The sequence below is a fragment of the Lucilia sericata genome, unplaced genomic scaffold, assembly GCF_015586225.1.
Source record: "Lucilia sericata isolate MDLA Ls3-8-SP2 unplaced genomic scaffold, ASM1558622v1 Contig001338F_arrow, whole genome shotgun sequence".
In the NCBI taxonomy this organism is placed as follows: Eukaryota; Metazoa; Arthropoda; class Insecta; order Diptera; family Calliphoridae; genus Lucilia; species Lucilia sericata.
This window is the reverse complement of record NW_023995282.1, coordinates 351-22,640: the sequence shown is the minus strand read 5'-3', so window position 1 is coordinate 22,640 and position 22,290 is coordinate 351. Positions and strand designations below refer to the sequence as shown.

General features: G+C 32.4%; 2 protein-coding genes across 2 annotated transcripts; both read right to left on the bottom strand.

Annotated features, from left to right (window-relative positions):
* Positions 1–670: 670 nt before the first annotated feature.
* Positions 671–12,986, bottom strand: LOC119611011 (DE-cadherin). Its single transcript, XM_037966459.1, has 2 exons — positions 10,949–12,986; positions 671–4,631 (listed from the first exon to the last, which is right to left on the bottom strand). The coding sequence occupies exons 1-2, from the start codon at positions 11,795–11,797 to the stop codon at positions 729–731; spliced, it is 4,752 nt and encodes a 1,583-aa protein (XP_037822387.1). The 5' UTR covers positions 11,798–12,986; the 3' UTR covers positions 671–728.
* Positions 12,987–14,415: 1,429 nt separating this feature from the next.
* Positions 14,416–21,908, bottom strand: LOC119611010 (transcription factor Adf-1-like). The gene is made up of 3 exons (XM_037966458.1): positions 21,315–21,908; positions 15,545–15,877; positions 14,416–15,424 (listed from the first exon to the last, which is right to left on the bottom strand). The coding sequence occupies exons 1-3, from the start codon at positions 21,475–21,477 to the stop codon at positions 15,051–15,053; spliced, it is 870 nt and encodes a 289-aa protein (XP_037822386.1). The 5' UTR covers positions 21,478–21,908; the 3' UTR covers positions 14,416–15,050.
* Between the last annotated feature and the right edge of the window lie 382 nt (positions 21,909–22,290).

Below are 22,290 nucleotides of genomic sequence, written 5' to 3'. Positions count from 1 at the left end.
AATTAAAAGCAGTTACTTCGTTTTGTTACTTTTCGTGTTGCATGTTTTGTTTTGTTTTTTTATTTTTATTAATACTATATTTTATCAAAAAATATAGTTAACAATTTGAGTTAATTCAAGTTACTTAAGCCTTTTTCATTCTTAGTTATAAAATTAAGAAATCGTTTCTTGTTTTCTTTTTTTTTTTAAATTAATTAAATTTTAAATTTGTTTAAATTAAAAAAAAAAATTAAGTTGTTTTAATTTAATATAATAAATTCTTAAAATGAAAAAATAAACAAACAAGTTGGTTGTGTTTTGTTTTGTTTTTAAATAAATTTCTACAAAGTTTTTAATTAAATTTCGTTTTTTTCGTTACATACATACAATGAATACGTACATATATGTATATATAGTTACAGTTTAGTTTAGTTAGTGTTTAAAGTAAAGCAAGGCTTTTCCTTAACATTTTATGTTTTGTTTTAAATAAGTCTTTTTCTATCAAAAACAGAGCCACTAAGCTGCAACATATTCACAACTTCTACACTACTAGGCTACTACTAAATCAAATCAAATCTATTCACATTTCTCATAATGAATACACGCTCTCTTGGGTTTTTTTTGGAAGATCAATAAAATTTTCATAAATATGTTATTTAGCTATCTGTGTTCTGTTTTGTTTTTGTTTTTCTCAATGTCTTTTTTACACTTAAAGTTTCTTTATGTTAGGTGTGTTCGTTTAGTTTAATCTAAATACGCCAACCTTGATCATCATCTACTATTGAATCAGTATCGGAGGGTTCTTCACCATACATATCCGCCAGCTTGCGGAAACGAGGACCAAAATTGGATAGATAATCAAAATTGAGATCACCATCATCTGTGCAGGAGGCCAGTGAAGAGAGTGAACCATCTGAATTGCCATCTCCCTCATAGGCATAATGACGCACATCGTCTATGGCAAAGGCACCAATATCACGATCACAATTATCTTTTTTATCACCCAAAAAGCCGCCTATATCGGGTATTTCTTGTGGCGGATTGGGTGCATGTAGTGTATGAGGATCTTTGTACAAAGTTTCACCATAGTAAGGTTGGGTAGTTCTTAAAACATTTAAATCATAGTCGGTGTCACGTTCGCCGCCACCCTCATCTTCATAGTTAATAATAGTTTCTCTAATATCATCGATATCCTTTTCATGCCAACCATTCTTTTGTTTCTTCTGCACCACTACGGCCAAAAGTATAATAAGCAGTAATACAATACAAGATATAATGGCTATAATAAAGTTACGATCTATGCCAAAACTAACCGCCACGGCTACTGCTCTTTGGCAGCCCGAATCAATATTGCGAAATACTGAAGGAGCGCCCAAATTGTAGGTGTGTTCATTGATGGTAAGATTACGTATACAGCCAAAGAAACCCTGTTGACTGGGTACATAAGTCCAATTGAGTTGATGCCCCAAGTGAACCAAATCCACCGGGGTGCCTCCCAGCTGTAGAGGAGCATTAACATTTAAGAATTCATTAGGACCCTGGGGAGCTCCCAAACTCATGCAAGTCGATAAACGGCAATTATCCACTGTCATTTCTATACTAGACTTTTGCAGAACAATATCCAACTGATAGGATTTGCCCGCTTGCAGCTGTATATGCCGATGATCTATGCGTATAGTGCCGGAACCATAATCCACCGTTAACACCGGATAACCCTTAACCAATTCCAAGGCTAAAAAGTCTGTCAAAGGCAGCAAATGATTATAATTTAAAGGACCCAAATACATAATCAAACCATGATCAGTTTGTGGTGCTATTTCCAAACTTATTTTGGTATTATCACAGGCTGCTATGGGTTCATAGAAGGCATAACCATTGCCATAGAAACCCACCGAAACCAATTCACAATGTGGCCCCGTAAAGCCATCTATACAATCACAAGCATCATCTTCTCCCAACTTAGGAGTACCACCATTAAGGCAATAGTTACGTGACTTAGCCTCACAGACACATTGAGCCTCTATAAAGGCTGTAACACCCACAAACGAAGTGGTATTCGAGTAAATCATATAAGGCACTGAGGATTTATGTAAAGTATTCGTACAGGAAGATTCACATTTAAGTTTCTCCACCAGACACTCATCAATATTGACCATGAGTATTTGTAAATCTAATTCATTTTCCAATTCATCTTGATGCTGGGCCACTATGCCATTAAGTTTTTCGGGAGCATAATAGGGTGAACCGTGGGCTGAATAACGTACATCCAAATTATTATTGTTATCGGAAGTTTGTAGAACCGTAAAAACATCCACATTAGCTACGGAGGTATTAAACAATTTGGCCAAATAGAATTGCAAACGATCTTTTAAAGAAAGACTGTCATCTGCCTGAGCATCTCGAGAAACACTAATGAAATCTTCTTTGGTTATATTATAGAAACGTATGCTGCCACTTTTATCAACTGCCTCCTCGGGTAACTCACGTACTATGACCGTTACATCGGCATCTACGGAATGACGTGGTATAAAAGTAGATTCTTCGGTGACCACAAATTGCAAATCGTATTGACCTTCGGGAGTACCCTCGAGTACGGTTATCATGCCGGAAGAAGGATTTAAACGGAAATTATCATGGGAAATATCATGAGCCCAACGGAAAGTTTTATCATCCAAATCCCAATCATCTAAATCGTCAACAAACACCCGACCAATTTCGGTATCGGGAGCTTCACCCTTATAATTGTACACCGTTATACGTGATGATCCCTCCGACATGGCATTATCATTAACATCGCCTATAATCAAATGTAAAATGCTAACAGAACTCATTTTCGGATGACCAGAATCACTAATACGTATGGGTATATAATAATCCTTTTGCTCTTCACGATCAAACTGTACATTGGCGAACAGATAGTCATTATCTATGCTAAATTTGGTTTTAATATCTGGCGAAGCTTCACTGTCAATGCCAAAGGTGTAGGGAGGACCATTTTGGGGTTCATCATAATCGTTAGCCTGCAGTTGTACCACTTGACCAGGATTACGGTTTTCTTGCCATATAACCGGCATTTTATTGATCAAATAGGGAGCATTATCATTGATATCTTCCAAATTAATATCCACCGAGGCCACACTCTTTAAGCCGCTGCCATCTTCATCCACGGCCGCTATTAAAACACCCCAAGATTTATGACCATTAGGTAAATCACGATCCAGCGGTTGTATTAACTTCAAGCAACCACTATCATCTATAGTCAACATCTTTTTATGATCATCTTTAACCACGAAATACTTAATATGCTGATCTGCTGTGCGATCTTTAATATCCGGATCATAGGCTTCAATATTCAAAATACAATAATCAAATACCTGTTCTTCACGTATGGTAATGGAATATTTTTCTTTAAAAACAGGTGGATTATCATTAACATCCTCGATTTTTATTATCACAGTGGCATGATCATCGAATATACCATCAAAAGCTCTTATTTTCAACATATACTCGGTAATATTCTCATAATCCAATCTAGAGTTGACGGTAATTTTACCAGTTTGTTCTTCAATCTTAAAGGCATTGCCGACATTGCCACTTTCGATGGTGTATTTAATTTGCGAAGCATTATCTTCATCTTCGGCCGTTACCTCAATGACAATGAAATTGATATTGGCATCTTCGGGCAGTTTATCGGCTACATATTCCGACATTTGGAAATGAGGTTTATGATCGTTTTTATCGGCTATTTCTATGCGAAATACCTGTTGACCCCGATTGGGTTCACCGTTCTTAATGAGGGAGGAGGGCGAATTGTCACTGGCTATAACTTTAACATTATAAAAATCTCTTTCTTCACGATCAAAGGTGGTGAGAGCGGTAATATTGCCGGTATGAGGATCAATGGCAAAAAACTCACGATTATCGGCCAATTCAAAAGAAACTATATTATTGGCTTCTGTGCCATCCATATCAAAGGCACGAACCTGCATTACCGGTGTACCGGCCGGTTCATTTTCCAATATAGTGCCCGTTTTCACTTCCGTAAAGTACGGTATATTATCGTTAACATCTTCGATTTTAATCTTTAAAACATGTTCGGCCGCCAAATCATAAGTATTACGAGCACTCATGGTGAGAGTATAATCGGTGACAGCTTCATAATCTAATGATTTACCTAAACTTATCACTACCGTATCATCGATTTGATCGAAAACAAAAGTTTTCTTACTATTCGTTTGTTCCGTACGACCCGTTATCAATTCAAATATAACTTCCGGTTTATTGGGAACATTCGAAACGGCCTTAAGCTTAACTATAGGTATAGAATAATCACTAAAGTTTTCTTTTAGAAATATAGGACCATCGACAGGATCTATAAATGAGGGTGGTCGTTTATTCGATTCGACTACGCGTATGCGTACTTCAATTTGAGCATCTTGTGGTGGATCGGGTACAATATTATAGGCACGTACCGTTATGGTATAATACTGACCGGGTCTTTTATCTATGGGTCTATTTAAATGTATAATACCAGCATCCTTATCGATAGTAAAGTAAGAATGATCACGTTCAGGTAAAATTTCATAGGCTATAATACTATTATTACCATCGTCCAAATCACTAGCAGTGATACGCATAACCACAGCATTCGGCTAAAAAAAACGGAAAAGGGAAGAAATAAGAAGAATATATAGAGAAAATTGTGGATAAAAAAAGGGTATAATGTAGTTGATAATAATCATATTTGTAAATTCTAAAGGACTTAATGATGTGAACACATTATTGATGTTTTTAAACATAATTATTGTGTTTTAGCTAAATATTATCTTAATCCTTAATCTCTTACCTAAATAGTAAAATATATAAGTGAAATAATAGATCTTCATCCCTTAGTATTTACAGACAGGTAATATTTTCAAATTCCTAAAGTATTTACTTGCTTGGAGGGGAAATTAAAAGATATTTAATTATAAATTTCCCACTTTTTAATAACGAATTATAAATGTGTTTTTAAATCCTAACTAATGATGTAATTTCTTTACGAATTGTTGTCAAGGAGCTTAACAATTTATTCTTTTCTTAGGCATTATGTATATCAATTGAAAGGTCTTTCTAATATCTTTATTTTGATATAAATATTGCCTCCATATACCTTCGAACATATTCAAAATTCGGGAAAAATCATGGAATTTTGGGGAATTTTGTTCATATCTTCTTTATTTTCAACCGATTTTGCTGATTTTCAATAGCAAACATCTCGAAAGCATGAATTATTGGAGATTTGGTTGTGGAAGATATCTGCGGTCTTGAGAAAATTAATTTCAACAAACATACAGACAGTTAAAAGGACAGACAAACAGATACACGGACATCGTTACATCGTATACGATATATCTATAAGGATTCAGAATATACAAGGTGGCGCAAAAGTAATCCTCCTATTAAAAAATGCTATAAATTTTGCTTGGCACTTTGGAAGTTTTTCTAGGCAAGCTTAAGACACCTTTTTCACCTTCTTTTGAACAGTTCTGGAATAAATTATTCCTGCGTCGGAATTGTCAACTTCAGAACTGTTCCTGTGGAAGTGTTATGGGGAGTCAATACTCGTTCTACGGAACTCTGCTAAAACTAATTCTATTATCAATGATTTTTCTTTAAAAAATGTCTCTTTCGGAACTAGTTCTGGGGAAGTTTTGCATAACAATACAGCTTTTTTAAAACACTTCATGAGCTAGTGCATTCTTTGGCTAAATTGTCACTCTCAGAACTCATTCAAATTTGTCATCTTTGGAACTAGTTCTAGCGAAGCTTAAGACAGCAATTACAACTTCTTTAAAACAGTCCTGGAACTAGTTCTTTGTTCGTTCGTTCTTTCGAACCATTATGGGGAATCGATGCTCTTTATATGGAATGCTTCTGAAACTAGTTCTTTTATCAATGACTTCTGATTAAATATTTAACTTTCGGAACTACGTAGTTCTGGAGTAATTTTGAAACTCTTACCTTCTTTCACAGAACTGATTCCTTTATCAATGATTTTTGTTGGAATTTGTCAAATTCATGTTCCTATTTGGAATAGTTTAGGAATTAATTCTTTCTTCAGCGATTTTTGATCACTTTTAAGAAAGGGAAAGAACAATTATTGAACTAGTTCGTTCTTTGGCTTGTCACCTTCAGAACTACATCATCTTTAAAACAATTCTGGAATTAGTTCTTTCTTAGTTATTATTGTCAATCTCAGAACTCGTTCTTTCGAATCATTATAAGGAATGGATTCTCTTTCTATAGAACACTTTTGGAACTAGTTCTTTTATCAATGACTTTTGATTAATTATGTCACTTTTGGAACTAGTTCTAGGTAAGTTTTGGAACTATTACTTTCTTTCTTAAAACTGATTCTTTTATCAATGATGTTTGTTATAATTTGTCCCTTTCGGAACTAGTTCTAGGGAAGTTTTAGAGAACATTTGGAACAGTTCAGGAATTAGTTCTTTGTTCAGCGATTTTGGTTTGAAATTGTTAAGATTATTATCAATTTTTTGAGATTTAATTTTGAAATAGTACTTTTATATAAAAAGAGTACTTTTTATGGTTTAGGTAACTTTTTGGTCTTAGTATCTATTAACTAGTTTACTGCTATTCTATTAGATTCGCCTATGGTATCTTATAGACTAGTCTATGATCTAGTATATAGTCTACATTCTAATCTAGTCTATGGTCTGACCTATAATAAGTATTCAAAGTTTATGAATTATTACGCTAATAATTGAATAATATACATTATTAAACTGTTAATTTTACTGTACATTTTTTATGAAACTAATATTTCTTTATTGGATTAAAAAGATAACATTTCAAATCTATTCTTAATTTAATCATAATTTAATTAATTAATTAATTACTTCATAACACTTACTATCAAATTAATTAGCCACAAACACATTTTTGCTTTCAATTTTCCACAAAAAAAAAAACTTTTCTTTAACAAACAATATTGATTTCTTTAATTTTGTATTATTTATTTTAAATTAAAGGCGAAAACACAAAAACCTTTTCTTGTCTTAGAACTATAAATAAATACTGAATATGCCAGCTATTTGGGTTCGAAAAAGAAAAGAGGTAACAACCTAAAAACTACTACTTAAGCTACGTTTTAGATATAGACCAATGTAATTTTAAACTATTAACGCTGCTAAAGGGTTTCAAGGTTTTTTTTATAGTACATTTTCCATTTTTTTTAAGAGCAGTGAACTCAATTGGAATTTACCCTCTTGTACTTAAACATATACATACATAAGAAAGAAACTATAATGGAAATGAAAAATAAATGTTTTATGTTAACAACATTGTTTAAATATACTACCTTTGGGTGTTTATGTTTAAGAAATTGTTGCAAAAAAGGGAAAATAAATGTAAGATAAAAAGTGGTATGGTCACCTCCTACATAGCAGACAAGCCAACCTACTTAAGGTAGACGGGATTGTATACGTTGGCATGGAAAATATTTTAATGCATTTATTTGAAATTGAATTCGAAAATTTCAAGAGAAGTTCGTACAAAAGTATTGTATAGGCTATAGTCTAGTCTATAGTCTAGTCTATAGTCTAGTCTATAGTCTAGTCTATAGTCTAGTCTATAGTCTAGTCTATAGTCTAGTCTATAGTCTAGTCTATAGTCTAGTCTATAGTCTAGTCTATAGTCTAGTCTATAGTCTAGTCTATAGTCTAGTCTATAGTCTAGTCTATAGTCTAGTCTATAGTCTAGTCTATAGTCTAGTCTATAGTCTAGTCTATAGTCTAGTCTATAGTCTAGTCTATAGTCTAGTCTATAGTCTAGTCTATAGTCTAGTCTATAGTCTAGTCTATAGTCTAGTCTATAGTCTAGTCTATAGTCTAGTCTATAGTCTAGTCTATAGTCTAGTCTATAGTCTAGTCTATAGTCTAGTCTATAGTCTAGTCTATAGTCCTAGTCTATAGTCTAGTCTATAGTCTAGTCTATAGTCTAGTCTATAGTCTAGTCTATAGTCTAGTCTATAGTCTAGTCTATAGTCTAGTCTATAGTCTAGTCTATAGTCTAGTCTATAGTCTAGTCTATAGTCTAGTCTATAGTCTAGTCTATATCTAGTCTATAGTCTAGTCTATAGTCTAGTCTATAGTCTAGTCTATAGTCTAGTCTATAGTCTAGTCTATAGTCTAGTCTATAGTCTAGTCTATAGTCTAGTCTATAGTCTAGTCTATAGTCTAGTCTATAGTCTAGTCTATAGTCTAGTCTATAGTCTAGTCTATAGTCTAGTCTATAGTCTAGTCTATAGTCTAGTCTATAGTCTAGTCTATAGTCTAGTCTATAGTCTAGTCTATAGTCTAGTCTATAGTCTAGTCTATAGTCTAGTCTATAGTCTAGTCTATAGTCTAGTCTATAGTCTAGTCTATAGTCTAGTCTATAGTCTAGTCTATAGTCTAGTCTATAGTCTAGTCTATAGTCTAGTCTATAGTCTAGTCTATAGTCTAGTCTATAGTCTAGTCTATAGTCTAGTCTATAGTCTAGTCTATAGTCTAGTCTATAGTCTAGTCTATAGTCTAGTCTATAGTCTAGTCTATAGTCTAGTCTATAGTCTAGTCTATAGTCTAGTCTATAGTCTAGTCTATAGTCTAGTCTATAGTCTAGTCTATAGGCTAGTCTATAGTCTAGTCTATAGTCTAGTCTATAGTCTAGTCTATAGTCTAGTCTATAGTCTAGTCTATAGTCTAGTCTATAGTCTAGTCTATAGTCTAGTCTATAGTCTAGTCTATAGTCTAGTCTATAGTCTAGTCTATAGTCTAGTCTATAGTCTAGTCTATAGTCTAGTCTATAGTCTAGTCTATAGTCTAGTCTAGTCTATAGTCTAGTCTATAGTCTAGTCTATAGTCTAGTCTATAGTCTAGTCTATAGTCTAGTCTATAGTCTAGTCTATAGTCTAGTCTATAGTCTAGTCTATAGTCTAGTCTATAGTCTAGTCTATAGTCTAGTCTATAGTCTAGTCTATAGTCTAGTCTATAGTCTAGTCTATAGTCTAGTCTATAGTCTAAGTCTATAGTCTAGTCTATAGTCTAGTCTATAGTCTAGTCTATAGTCTATCTATAGTCTAGTCTATAGTCTAGTCTATAGTCTAGTCTATAGTCTAGTCTCTAGTCTAGTCTATAGTCTAGTCTATAGTCTAGTTCTATAGTCTAGTCTATAGTCTAGTCTATAGTCTAGTCTATAGTCTAGTCTATAGTCTAGTCTATAGTCTAGTCTATAGTCTAGTCTATAGTCTAGTCTATAGTCTAGTCTATAGTCTAGTCTATAGTCTAGTCTATAGTCTAGTCTATAGTCTAGTCTATAGTCTAGTCTATAGTCTAGTCTATAGTCTAGTCTATAGTCTAGTCTATAGTCTAGTCTATAGTCTAGTCTATAGTCTAGTCTATAGTCTAGTCTATAGTCTAGTCTATAGTCTAGTCTATAGTCTAGTCTATAGTCTAGTCTATAGTCTAGTCTATAGTCTAGTCTATAGTCTAGTCTATAGTCTAGTCTATAGTCTAGTCTATAGTCTAGTCTATAGTCTAGTCTATAGTCTAGTCTATAGTCTAGTCTATAGTCTAGTCTATAGTCTAGTCTATAGTCTAGTCTATAGTCTAGTCTATAGTCTAGTCTATAGTCCAGTCTATAGTCTAGTCTATAGTCTAGTCTGTAGTCTAGTCTATAGTCTAGTCTATAGTCTAGTCTATAGTCTAGTCTAGTCTATCTAGTCTATAGTCTAGTCTATAGTCTAGTCTATAGTCTAGTCTATAGTCTAGTCTATAGTCTAGTCTATGGTCTAGTCTATAGTCTAGTCTATAGTCTAGTCTATAGTCTAGTCTATAGTCTAGTCTATAGTCTAGTCTATAGTCTAGTCTATAGTCTAGTCTAGTCTATAGTCTAGTCTATAGTCTAGTCTATAGTCTAGTCTATAGTCTAGTCTATAGTCTAGTCTATAGTCTAGTCTATAGTCTAGTCTATAGTCTAGTCTATAGTCTAGTCTATAGTCTAGTCTATAGTCTAGTCTATAGTCTAGTCTATAGTCTAGTCTATAGTCTAGTCTATAGTCTAGTCTATAGTCTAGTCTATAGTCTAGTCTATAGTCTAGTCTATAGTCTAGTCTATAGTCTAGTCTAGTCTAGTCTAGTCTATAGTCTAGTCTATAGTCTAGTCTATAGTCTAGTCTATAGTCTAGTCTATAGTCTAGTCTATAGTCTAGTCTATAGTCTAGTCTATAGTCTAGTCTATAGTCTAGTCTAGTCTAGTCCAGTCTATAGTCTAGTCTTAGTGAAGAGTGCAATTTTTTGTGAAAAATCAGCTTAAAAGAAAAACAAACTTTAAGTAAAAATCGAATATTTAAAAAACGTAAACCTTGAGCTCAGGAATTCTACACAAAAATATTGTTTTAGTAATTGGTATTACTAATAAACAATTCACCGAATTTATTATTTATCGCAAAAATTGATAGCGTTTTGTATAAACAAAGAATAAATTATAATGGGATACTAAAAACACTTAAATTTTGCTCCCAATATAAAAATCTATATTTTGTCCAATTTTTTCTATAACTTCGAAATTTTAGTACAGTTTCTTAAAAACATAATTTTTTTACTAGAGTTATGTTTACAATTACATCAAGCAAGTCCTTGAGTCAATAAAATGGAAAAATACCTAATTTGTGTGTTTTTAAAGAAGAAAAATCTACCTGCTTGGGAAAATCCCTTGCTTTGTTGACACAACTACTATGTACATTTTAAAAACAATTCTTTGTAAAATCTTTTAAGTCTTTTATTAACAAATAGCAGTAATCCAGGGGTCCGCTGAATTGTTAAATAAAAGAAAAAAGATTTTGAAAAAGCCAACTCAAAAAAGCAACTTTCTCAAGAATTTAAAGAAAAACAATGGAAATTTCCTAAAGTTTAATGTTAAAACTAACCTGTTTATCTTCCGACATAGATTCCTCATAACGAGCCTTATTGAATACCGGTGGATTGTCATTGATATCCTCAATGGTCACTTTAAAGGTGCAGACATCATCCAAAGGAGGACGACCATTATCGGTGGCTTGTACAGTAACATAGACTGCCTTTTCGTGTATAGGTTCATCACGATCGAAAGTGTGTTCGGTAACAATAACACCCGTTGTGGGATTAATGCGAAATTTGGGACGTTCAGCAGCCGATTGTACTAAACTGTATTTGATTTCTTGTTCTGGATCAGGATCCTCGGCCTCCACCATAATAACATAAGTATTTTCCGGTTGTTCCTCCTTAACTGAAGGCTTATAGCCGGCACAATTTTTAAAAGCGGGCTTGCGATTATCCACCGAATAGAGAATTTCATTGGAATTAACATTATTCGAAGACTGGCCGAAGTAAATGGCGGAATTGCCACTGCGAGTAGAGGGTAGACCGGAATATAAAGCCGCCACTGAATCACGTTTTGAACGTAACGTCTGTTGATTGCTGCTGCTGCTGCTGGCCGAGGTTAAGGCTAATAAATCCGCAAAATATTTTGAGGCATCATAGGAGGAATGATTTGGAGGATTTCTTTTTAAACTTGTTGATAATACATGGGCGGGTAGTAAAAAACTGACAATTATCACTAAACTTATCACAAACGGCAGGTATTTCCTTCGGCTGTAATGTTTGTAAATCTGTTGCGGATGTGCATGTAGGCAGGAGTTATCATTTTCCTCGCTGGCATTTTCTGTTGTGTTGTTTGACGTCGTTATTGTGGTGGGTTGTAGGCGTGGTTGTAGTACTGAGTTCGTTGAGGAAACCATTTTTATAGCATTACACTGCTTTTTTCCAAGCAGTTAAAGAAAATGTTGGTATTTTCTTAATAATTAGTATAACACTTGTTTTTCGATTTTATGATTTTTTAAAAATTTGCATTTTGTGTGAATTTCTTTTCTTTTTTGTACGGGTTTTTTTATTTCGTGTTAAATCTACGTGAGTCACCCAGTATTCGAGATGAGAGTAGATAAATATTTAAGTTAACAGTTGTAGGATTTATATTTTTTTGTATTATTTGTTTTATATTAATATTTAATTTGTTAAATAGCTTTTTAGTATTTCTTTAAATTCAATTGCTCTACTTTTTCTTTTGTTAATTTATTTTAATTTGTTTACTTTTTTCGTGGAGTAGAAGTGACGTCTGCTAACGTCATCTTAGTTTCATGGCAACCGTTATAAACAAAAAAAAAAAAACAACAAATTGCCACTCACTTCACTTTAATTTACTTTATTTTTTTAATAAAATCTTTTTTCTTTATATATTTACTGTTATTTTATTGAAATTTATTAAAAATTCTTTTATTTTATTCTAAACCACGTCTAATGATAATCTGAATTTTTTGTTAACTTTTTTCAACCAAATCTTTTACTTTGACTCTTTTTTCTCTTTCTCTTTTTTATATTACTTTTTCTGTTAAGTTGTAGTTGTTGTTGTTTTTATCGTATTTGTTTTATTTTTTATTTAGTGTAGTTGTTGTTTAGTTTAAAACAGGTAAATCCAGGTAAAAATAGTGGTTTTTCTAAATCAAACACATACCAACATAAATGTTGGTAACAATTGGTAGTGGTAGTAGTTGTTGTTGTACTTTTTTCATTTAACAAAATTCATGTATTGGTTAACAAAAGCATTTGATAAAATTCATTTTAATATTAAACTTCAGGCACTCACAAATTTGTAGCAAAAATGCTTTTTATACAAAACAAATTATTTTTTGTTTATAAAAAAACTAATTTGTTATTTTCCTTGTTTTTCATTTTTTTTTAATTCTAAACTTGTTCAACAGTTTTTTTTTTTCAATTCCCGGCAACAAGTTTTCTTTTGTATTTTGTGTATGTATTTATTATTTTCTTATGCGATCGTGATCTTGTTTTTTCTTTTTGGTAAACGCTCGTTTATTTTATTTCAGTTTCGTCCGCTTAAACGACCAACAACACCAAGCACTAAACTCAAACTAAAAGAAATAGAGGAAAATATATTAAATCTCTTCTACTCTTCTACTTTGTTCCATTTCTTCAATAATACTGGTGTCAAACCAGTATTTAAGTATTGCCATTTAAGGGAAAAAACACCCTATTTTTATTAGAAGAGAGTTGGAGTTGAGAGAAAGAGAGTAGTAAAATAAATAGAATAACGGAACTGTTTTATCATTAATTATATTAAAAGTACTGTTTTATCATTTGCATAAAGAGTATTGCCATATTAAACTATGTTTTTGTAACGTTATTTTTCTAAACAACTTTATTTTGTTTCGTTTTTAAATTTATAGAAAAGAATATTTATATGAAATAATAAAAATATCTTAAAATCTTAAATAATATCGTCCATTATGATACTAATTAGTTTAATTTAATATAAAGTTGATTTTGGACCAAAACATCATAGTCTGGTAGTTTTTGTTTTTACACCATTAAATGGCATAAAATAGTTTAAATAGCCGATCACCAACATTACCCCCTTAAGCATCCGAAGTTTTTTTATCAGACTAATTAATATCGTTCAAAATATTACAGATTTATTTTCCTTTTCTTCAACTCAATATTTTTTACATACAATTCGCCCACCATGCGGTTTTTGTCTACAATATTAGTGGTATGTATTCGTTTAATATAAAAAGTCGATAATATAGGGAATGACAGATAATACAGTATAAGTTTGTTTACAATATGTGCCGGTTCTGTCTAAACAAAATAAGTGACGTTAATAAAGTATATTGTCGATAACAGAGTGTAATATTTGTATACAATTTGCATCCATGCATTTGTATTTTGTTTACAACATAAATGACATTTATCTAACATAAATTCATGTTGCTAATGTAGTGTATCATTGATAAAACAGGAGAGCATGTGTGGATGGGTCGATAGTATAGTATCTTATTGATAATACAGTGTAATACTAACGGTATGCATGGATTTTGTCTAGACTAAATGACAGTTTATTGGTGTTGATAACATCAGTTCATTGAGTAGAAATCCAATGTTGCGGCTGCGGAGATGGATACTTTTTTATATTGAGTTTTAACAACTTAAAAGTAGAAATACAAACCTGCGGTTGGCGTTGCGTTTTCTGTACCTCGTTTCTGTAATTTTCTCGAATCGAGAAAAAACTTAAAATATAATAGTCTTCCAGTTTTTAACAGTGTGACTCTGATTATTTTTAAACTGTACTCATTAAAATTTAATAAGAAATTTTTAAATTTCTTGTATTCACTCTGTTTTACACAAGATGATCAAGAATTTTTCGACAGATTTTCCCGATGCGAGAATTACAGAAACGGGACACTGGTTCTGTATTACTACTCTTTGGCCGATTTTCAGTAAATTAAAAACACCTCGTAAACATAACAACTTCGAGAAATATTAAAAAAATAACAAAGATTTGAAATTACTATTCAATTAAGATTTTTTATTAATTTTCATTTTATATAAAATAAGAAATGTATTATGCGTTTCTATGTCTGTCTTTTTTTATACATGTTAGTATAGTTTTGGATTGTTAAATTCTAAGACTTAAACTAAATATGGATAGTCCATAATATGTATAACCTTAAAGCTAAAAAAAAAAGTTATCTATATACATTATTATTATAGTAGTTATAGTGTAATATTGCTGCAGCAAAGGTAAATGATAAAAGAAGCTAAAATAACTACAGCTATTATAAGCACGAAGAAAACTATAATCATTCATGGCAGTTGATAAGATTCTCTCTCCTTATTTGCTTAGCAAAATGACACTACAATTATATATTTGATTTGAATTTAAAACAACAGCAATAGAGTATACCACAAGGGCTAGTCGTCTTTTAAAGATTGTTGACTAGTGGAACCATTGCCAATTTCCTCCAATACTATTCCTTCTTCCTCCTCCTCTTCATCGTCATCTTCTTCGTCTACTTCTTCATCAGCTGCTGTTACTGTTGTGTTTAATACAGCTTCCTGTTGTGTTTGCTGCTCCTGTTGCTGCTGTTGTTGTTCAAATTGTATTATACATGATGTTTTATCCGTTGTTATCACCGTATCTCAGTATTTATTGTGTTGAGCCAGCAACTGCATATCTGTGAGATATTTTATTATATGAACTTTTGCTTCGGCTTTCTGTCGTACGCCCAGCGTATTCAACATGTCCGTAACGACCATACCAAAGGACTGATCTTCTGCACTGACGCCCTGATTAATGCTATTTTGAAAGATCTTTATAGAACTTAACATATCATGATGTTGCTGCTGTTGTTGTTGCAGTTGTGTTTGCTGCTGTTGCTGTTGTTGTTGCTGCTGTTGATCATCATCACCGATGCGTTCACGTTTCATAGCCGGCTCATAATAGTAGGTCTTTTGTTCCTTAACAGCATTATTAGCAGCAGCCAATTGAGCAGCATCACCAGTTAGAACAATGGCTAAAATATATAAATGAATCAAATGAGTAAAAAGGGAAAAAAGCAAATTGTAAGTTTTTTTTATTATTCCTTTTTCAGGAGCAATAGTTTATTTCATTTAATCATCACCCCATGACTCACCATGCTGATGTCCCGCCAGAGCCTGTGTTGTTATGGTAGCACTACCATTGAAGGGTGTGGTAAACAAATCGACCACCTGTTGTTGTGCTGTCTGCTGGTGTTGATGTGTTGTTTGCTGCGGAGCTTCTACTTGTGCTGTCACCGTATTTGTGGTAGTGGCTGCTGGTATACCGGCTGCAGTCACTTTTCCCAATAATGATTCGCGATACTGTCGTATGGATTCCATTAGAAATGACATTTGTTTGAAGTAACGCCATCTCGAATCCTGGCTAATCTTCAATTCACGGGCAAATTTATCACGTAAACTTTTCCACCGTTTTGTACATTTTTGTTCTGAAATAAGAATTGTAAAGAGGATTAGTTTTAAACCAATAGAAAGGTAGGTTTTATAAAAAAAATATATATGTATGTATATGGGTCAGTAATTGACCGATTTTGTCTATTTGTTTGCGTCAGTAACTGACCGGTTTGTCGCTAGAATACTGGTCAATAAATTACTTTTTTTATCTAGAGTAGCGGTCAATTACTGATCGTATTTGTCTGGAATAGCGATCAGTTGCTGACCGATTTTTCTGTCTAGAATAGGGGTCAACAACTGACCGGCTTTCTATCAATAATAACGGTCAGTAACTTATTTTGAGTCTAGAGTAGGTGGTCAGTTAGTGAGTTTTTGTGTATAATATCGGTCAGTTGCTGACTAGGGTTCTATAAATCGACTTTCGAAAAATCGAACAATCGACTTTTTGTCGAAAAAATTCGAAGTCGACTATTTTGTTCCAAAAAAAGTCGATAACTTTGTTAATAAAAGTCGAAAAAAGTCGATAAGTCGAATAAAGTGGAAAAAATCCGAAAAAAGTAGAAAAGTCGTAAAAAGTCGAAAATAGTCGAAAATTTTAAAAAAGTGGAAAAAGTCAAAAACTCGAAAAAAGTCGAAAAAAAGTCGAAAATAGTCAAAAAGTCAAGATAATCGAAAAGTCGGAAAGAGTCGAAAAGTCAAAAAAAAATCGAAAAGTCGACTATTTATAAAATACTTAAAGTCGAAAAGTCGACTTTTAATTAAACGAAAAAAGTCGAAAAATCGACTTTTCATAAAATGCAAAAAGTCGACTTTTAACTAAATGAAAAAAGTCGAAAAGTCGACTTTTCGTTTCAACTATAGAACCCTATTGCTGACCGGTTTTCTGCGTAGAATAGGGGTCGGCAGCTGACCGGTTTTCTATCAATAATAGCGGTCAGTAACTGACCAGTTTGTCTCTAGAATATAGATCAATAACTGACTTATTTTCTGTATAGGTTAGCGGTCAGTTACTGACCTATTTTCTGTCTAGAACAGCATTCTGAAATTGATCGATTTTCCATCTAGAATAGCGATCATTAACTGACTAGAAAGCGGTCAGTAACAGAACGATTTTCGTATGAATAGCGTCAATAACTGACGGATTTTCTGTCTAGAATAGCAATCAGTAACGGATCTTTTGCTCTAATAACGATCAGTAACAAACCGAATTTATGTCGAAAACAGCGTCCAGTAACTATCGATTTCCGCTTTCAAAAATTACTTCATAAAAAGTATCACTTAAACGACAAAAAGGGGTTAAATCTCTTTTATCTAATAAGACAAAAACGGCAACACTGATACAAAAAAAGAAAAGCACAGTTGCGTCAATAAGGGGAATTTTAACAACATGCCGTAGTTTTTTGCTTTGTGTGTGAGTGCGTGTGTGATCAAACAGTGGAAGAGAGAAAAAGAGAAAACAGCACGTGTAACACGAAAACAGCAAATATAGCAGAGAAATACGACAAAAATAAAGTAAAAAAAAAACTAATACGACAACGTCGTTTAAATCGACAAAAAAAAGTACAGCTGCGTAAAATGAACGTTGATGGGAACGGCGACAAATTACACACATGTAGATAAAACGATTATACAAATATACGTAACTAAATAACATGATTAAAGCTACAAAAAAGATACAAAAACTTTAAATAAGTTGGTAAAATTTAACGAGTGTATTTTGGGACGTAAAAAATTTGACGAACATAACAGATTGTTATTAGATAGGTGTGAAAATTATCAATTTTTATAGTGGTTATAAAAACTAGGGCACAATTGTTATTTATACCATTAATTTCGTCTCTAAATATTGGGCCTAGTATAATTAAACGAAATCCTTCAATGCAGCAAATAGATTCACGCAGCACAGTAACGTAGCAATATTTTTGTAAAACTTTTTTGACGTCTTTTTAGTTATTGTTGTTGTCGTATGTATATGTACATACATATGTGTGTATGTATATATGTACGTCGTTGGTAGCAGAACTGTCAAACCTCTGCTGTTTAAAGTGGCAGCATTTTTTTGTACACTCTCTTAAAGTGAAATTTGTGATATTTACAAGGACGCTAGGAGTCGTAGACAACATTGGTCTTATTCATAATAATAAATTAACTGCGAACTTTTTTGTGTGTATATTTCTATAAAGGAAATATAGCTGGGTCTTCGCGGGATAAAATGCATTACGCTTGACAACAAAGTGAATGTTGTAACCTGTGTTGTCTTAAGTTCTGGCCAGATGAAGTAACTAACGCGAATGCAAAAAAAAGGCAGCCATATGAACTTTTTTCTGCCTTCTGAAAAATCGCTACAATTTGACATTGTAATAAGGCTTATTTTCCATTACCCCTTGTCTATATTAGCCAAATATTTATCATGATACTTGACAAAACGTCGGCAGAAAAATTGTCAGTTTTTTGTTTATGTTAATGAATAGGGGTAACAAAATGCTGATTTTATCACGACAACTCACAGATAATTTTATTGAAATAATGCTAAATTTTATAAAAACAATTAAAATTTAATGAAAATTTTGTAAATAAACACTAATTTCACTAAAACTTATGTTAAAAATCGATTTGAATTGCGCAAAAACAAAATTCTAAACAAATTTTACAATAAAATGACGTTTGTTATCAAGACAACGTTGTCTAAACAATTGTTTAGACAACACTGTCATAACGACGTTATAACGCTAATAAATGCCGTCTGTACCTGCTAATTTTTTTATCATGATAAGAATTTGACGTTTAGCATAATAAATATTTGTCTAATATAGACACGGGGTTACTTCTTCAAACTTGTGAGTTAAATAGATGATGTTTACTAGTGACAGTGACATCTTTTGGCACAAATAATGCCGCGAAATTGCATTTCTTGTACTCTCCTCAGGGAAACAAAAGTTTCTCTGTGTAGACATTAAGCAAACTTCAAAGAAAATTCAATGAACTGCCGAAAATGTCGATCTAACTCTAGTGCAAAACACAAAATTCTGTGTTTAGGACCTAAACTTTAGGTAATGCTAATGTCTAATTACTTTAAAGTAACTTTATTTAATACGAAGTAAGCAACCTGTAAGTGGAAAGAATTGTGCAATAGAAAGCTAATACCCAGCATTTTGACAAAGTGTAAATGAATCAAAAAAATACAGTAATTTCCACTAACGTCTAATCACCTGGTTGGCACGAATGTACTCTTTGCGAACGAGAGTGAAGACAATTGTCAATATTAATGTCCAATTGGTAAGTGAGAGCGGAGATAGTTGTCACTTTTCAGTCCGCAAGTAATCTATAGGGTGGACATTTAAAAAACCAATCTAAAGTAAAAATGATTAATTGCCATGCATGGGCTCCATTAGATTAGCTTCCTGACTGTCTCATGGTAACCTATAGTGATTTGCACAGACGGTGACTAGTGGCCGCTTTGCTGCTGGATGCAAAAAATATATAAAAGGTCACGAAAGTGAAATATATTTAATTTCACTTTCGTTATTTCAACAAATGTCAATTTTAATATTGTAAGCGAGATGGTTCTCAATTGACTATAAGAATAAAGTTGTCTCCGTAATATTAAAGCCCCCCCTTAACAAAAATACATTGATAAGCATCTGTTTTACTAACACACATGCGCCAATAAATAGTCGATTTAACAATGAGTGTAACGAATGTACAAAAAATAAATAAATAAGAGCAAATGTGAAAAAGAGAGACACCAATAGAGAAACACAAAACAGAACAGAAAACACGAATACGACAACGTCGTTCGCATTGAAAAAAAGTACAGCTGCGACAACAAAGTATAATGAATATGTATACAAACAACAATAAAAATAGACGGGCAGCACGATGAGTAGTTGACTACAATACAGCAAAAGCAGACATACTAAAGTAGGTTGAAACGACAGCACAATAACGTAGCTTAACTTTTTCTTTTTTTTTTTTTTTGGTGGTTTTGGTTTAAATTCTCTGACGGGACAGATGATGACTACTTTTTCAGTACTTGTTTTTCTTTTTTTCAAATTTCATTTATATGTTCGTCTCTCTGCCTTCACATTTCAAACTCATTGAAGCTAAATGCTAGGTAGAGGTCCAACAAGGCAGCGTTGCAGTTACTTTATTTTGTAAGGGCACACAGACGTTTCGAGCTAGATTTTTTATAGAAATCTTTGTACTATTGGAAATATTCATTATTTGGTGTGCAGTTCTTTTTAAAAAACAGCGGACTAGGTTATAGATTTCTTTAGCTTTTTGTATTCACAAAATGTCATTTGTTATTGTATATAGTGTGTATATAAATAATAATTGTCTTGAAGAGTGTCATAAGTTCAAATTTAAGTTTTTTGATATTTCATAATACATATTGGCTGTGTTAACATTTTTCACGTAATTTAAATCTTGTTTTCAAATTGTTTATTTGTGTTTTTCATGTAACAGAGATTTTTTCAAAACTTTTACTACAAGACTGGCATAATCTTAAAAACGAAACGGGATTTATGGGTAATTGAGATATAAGAAATCTTTTTATTGATACCCATATTGACAATATTGACTTTTCACCTATGTAAAGCAGGCATGGAAAATTCAGTACATAGTACTTTTTACAGTACTTTTTGATATTGAAAAATTCCGCGGTACTCCCAAGTCTTATACGTTACTTTTTTCTATCTTATACAATTTTATAAGTAGTAGTCCACATAGTAGTCAATAGACCAGTCTGTAGTCTAGTATAGAGTAAAGTCTAGTCTATAGTATTGTTTAATCTATTGTCTTCTTTATAGTGTTTTGTTTCTAGTCTAGTCTCTAGTATATAGTTTAGTCAATAGTGTAGTCTAAGCTTGTCTATATTATAAGTTAGTCAATAGTCTAGTCTATTATAGTGAGGAGACTAGTCTATAGTAAAGTCTACAGTGCATACCTGATGTATAGTATTTTTGAATTATGACAGTTTTTAAGTAAATGAGTATAAATGGATTGTGTGTGTGTTTATTATTATTGTTGGCCTTAAATTGTATGAATTAAACATATTGTTGTTGTTTGTTAGTTATCTTCTTTCACATTTTTTGTTTTAATTTCTATAAAATTTGAATTCGTTCTTCGTTGTTGTCGTCGTAATAAAACGATTGACTATTTACATTTGTGTATACAGAAAAAATAATAGCAACAACAAAACAAGTACAAATATAACAAGTGTTGTCAAAAATAAACAAATACAATAAAAACTGCTAAAATGACAAATCTTTCTAATACTAATAATGTAAATAAACTTTAATTTATCATATTACCAAAAACAAATAAAAAAAACGCTACATTAGCAATAAAATAATTATGTTATGAAAAACATACAACCCTTTAACCCCCTTTTCTTACACTTTTGTAAAAGAAAGTAGTGTCTTCATAAATACACACAAGGGTATACTACTGAAAACTTCTTTAACTTACCTGGCACTCCTAAAGAATCAGCAATTTGTTTCCAGGTTTGAGCTTTTCTAACAAAATGTTTATAGTTAAAATGTGAACGATCATAAATGACGGGATTCATCTTGACCGCCTCTATGAGATTCAAATCAAATTGCTGTTCTATAGCTGGATCCATTTTATCCATTGTGTTATTTTGCTGTTTTTGTATCTGTTAAAAAGTTTGAAAAACTTTCTGATAAGAAATTGATGCTTTCGTTTTTTTTTGTTTGTTTTGGGTTTTGTCGACGACGCAACTTGAGCGCCTAAAATATTAACCAGTGGAATAATTTTTATGCTAACGTCGTTGAAAATTTGTTTTTATTTTCAAAACAGAGAAAAAAAATTAGATGGTGGCACCGCTACTGCACAGTAAACAACACTTCTTGGTGTTTATTTTTTTTTTTGTATTTTTTTCAAAGAAATCCAATTGCAAAAAATCTCTTGGTTTTGTTTTCTGTTTTTTCTATAATATTTTTGTTTCAAGTAGAGTCAACTTCATCTACACTGAACTGAAAAACCGTTTTGGTACGTAAAGACGTAAACGCCGACGTGGATGCGAAGTAACTGAATAATGTTGTATAGAGAAGAAATTGAACAGGCTGTTAAATTTGTGTAGCTTTGCCGTTCGGCTACAGTTGACGTCTCGTATACATACACAAACTCAAAAGGCAATACGAAAACGCACTCTCCAATTTAATTAACACAAACACACACAACGACAATTATGCTCTCTTTTTATCTAGCCTTCTCTTTCTAATATAAAACATGTAAAATTGAAAATATCAGGGGTGGTCGGCCGCATGGGCACATTAAGGGAATAAACTCACCCTTATAATGTTTTTATGCTGTAGAGGTGGTTGTCATGTGTTTCACATATGATATAAGATTTTATTTTCGAATATGTATCCCATTCAAACGGTGTCATATTAAGACCAAGGTAGAACCTGTTAAAATTGCT

Bases quoted from the DNA above. Each gene is read 5' to 3' on its own strand.
- LOC119611011 (XM_037966459.1), bottom strand. From the start codon at position 11,797: ATGGTTTCCTCAACGAACTCAGTACTACAACCACGCCTACAACCCACC. The intron at 4,632-10,948 runs GTTAGTTTTAAC...CGTTTTTTTTAG, and splicing joins CTATGTCGGAAGATAAACAG to CCGAATGCTGTGGTTATGCG.
- LOC119611010 (XM_037966458.1), bottom strand. From the start codon at position 21,477: ATGGATAAAATGGATCCAGCTATAGAACAGCAATTTGATTTGAATCTC. The intron at 15,878-21,314 runs GTAAGTTAAAGA...TTCTTATTTCAG, and splicing joins TGATTCTTTAGGAGTGCCAG to AACAAAAATGTACAAAACGG. The intron at 15,425-15,544 runs GTGAGTCATGGG...TATATATTTTAG, and splicing joins TCTGGCGGGACATCAGCATG to CCATTGTTCTAACTGGTGAT.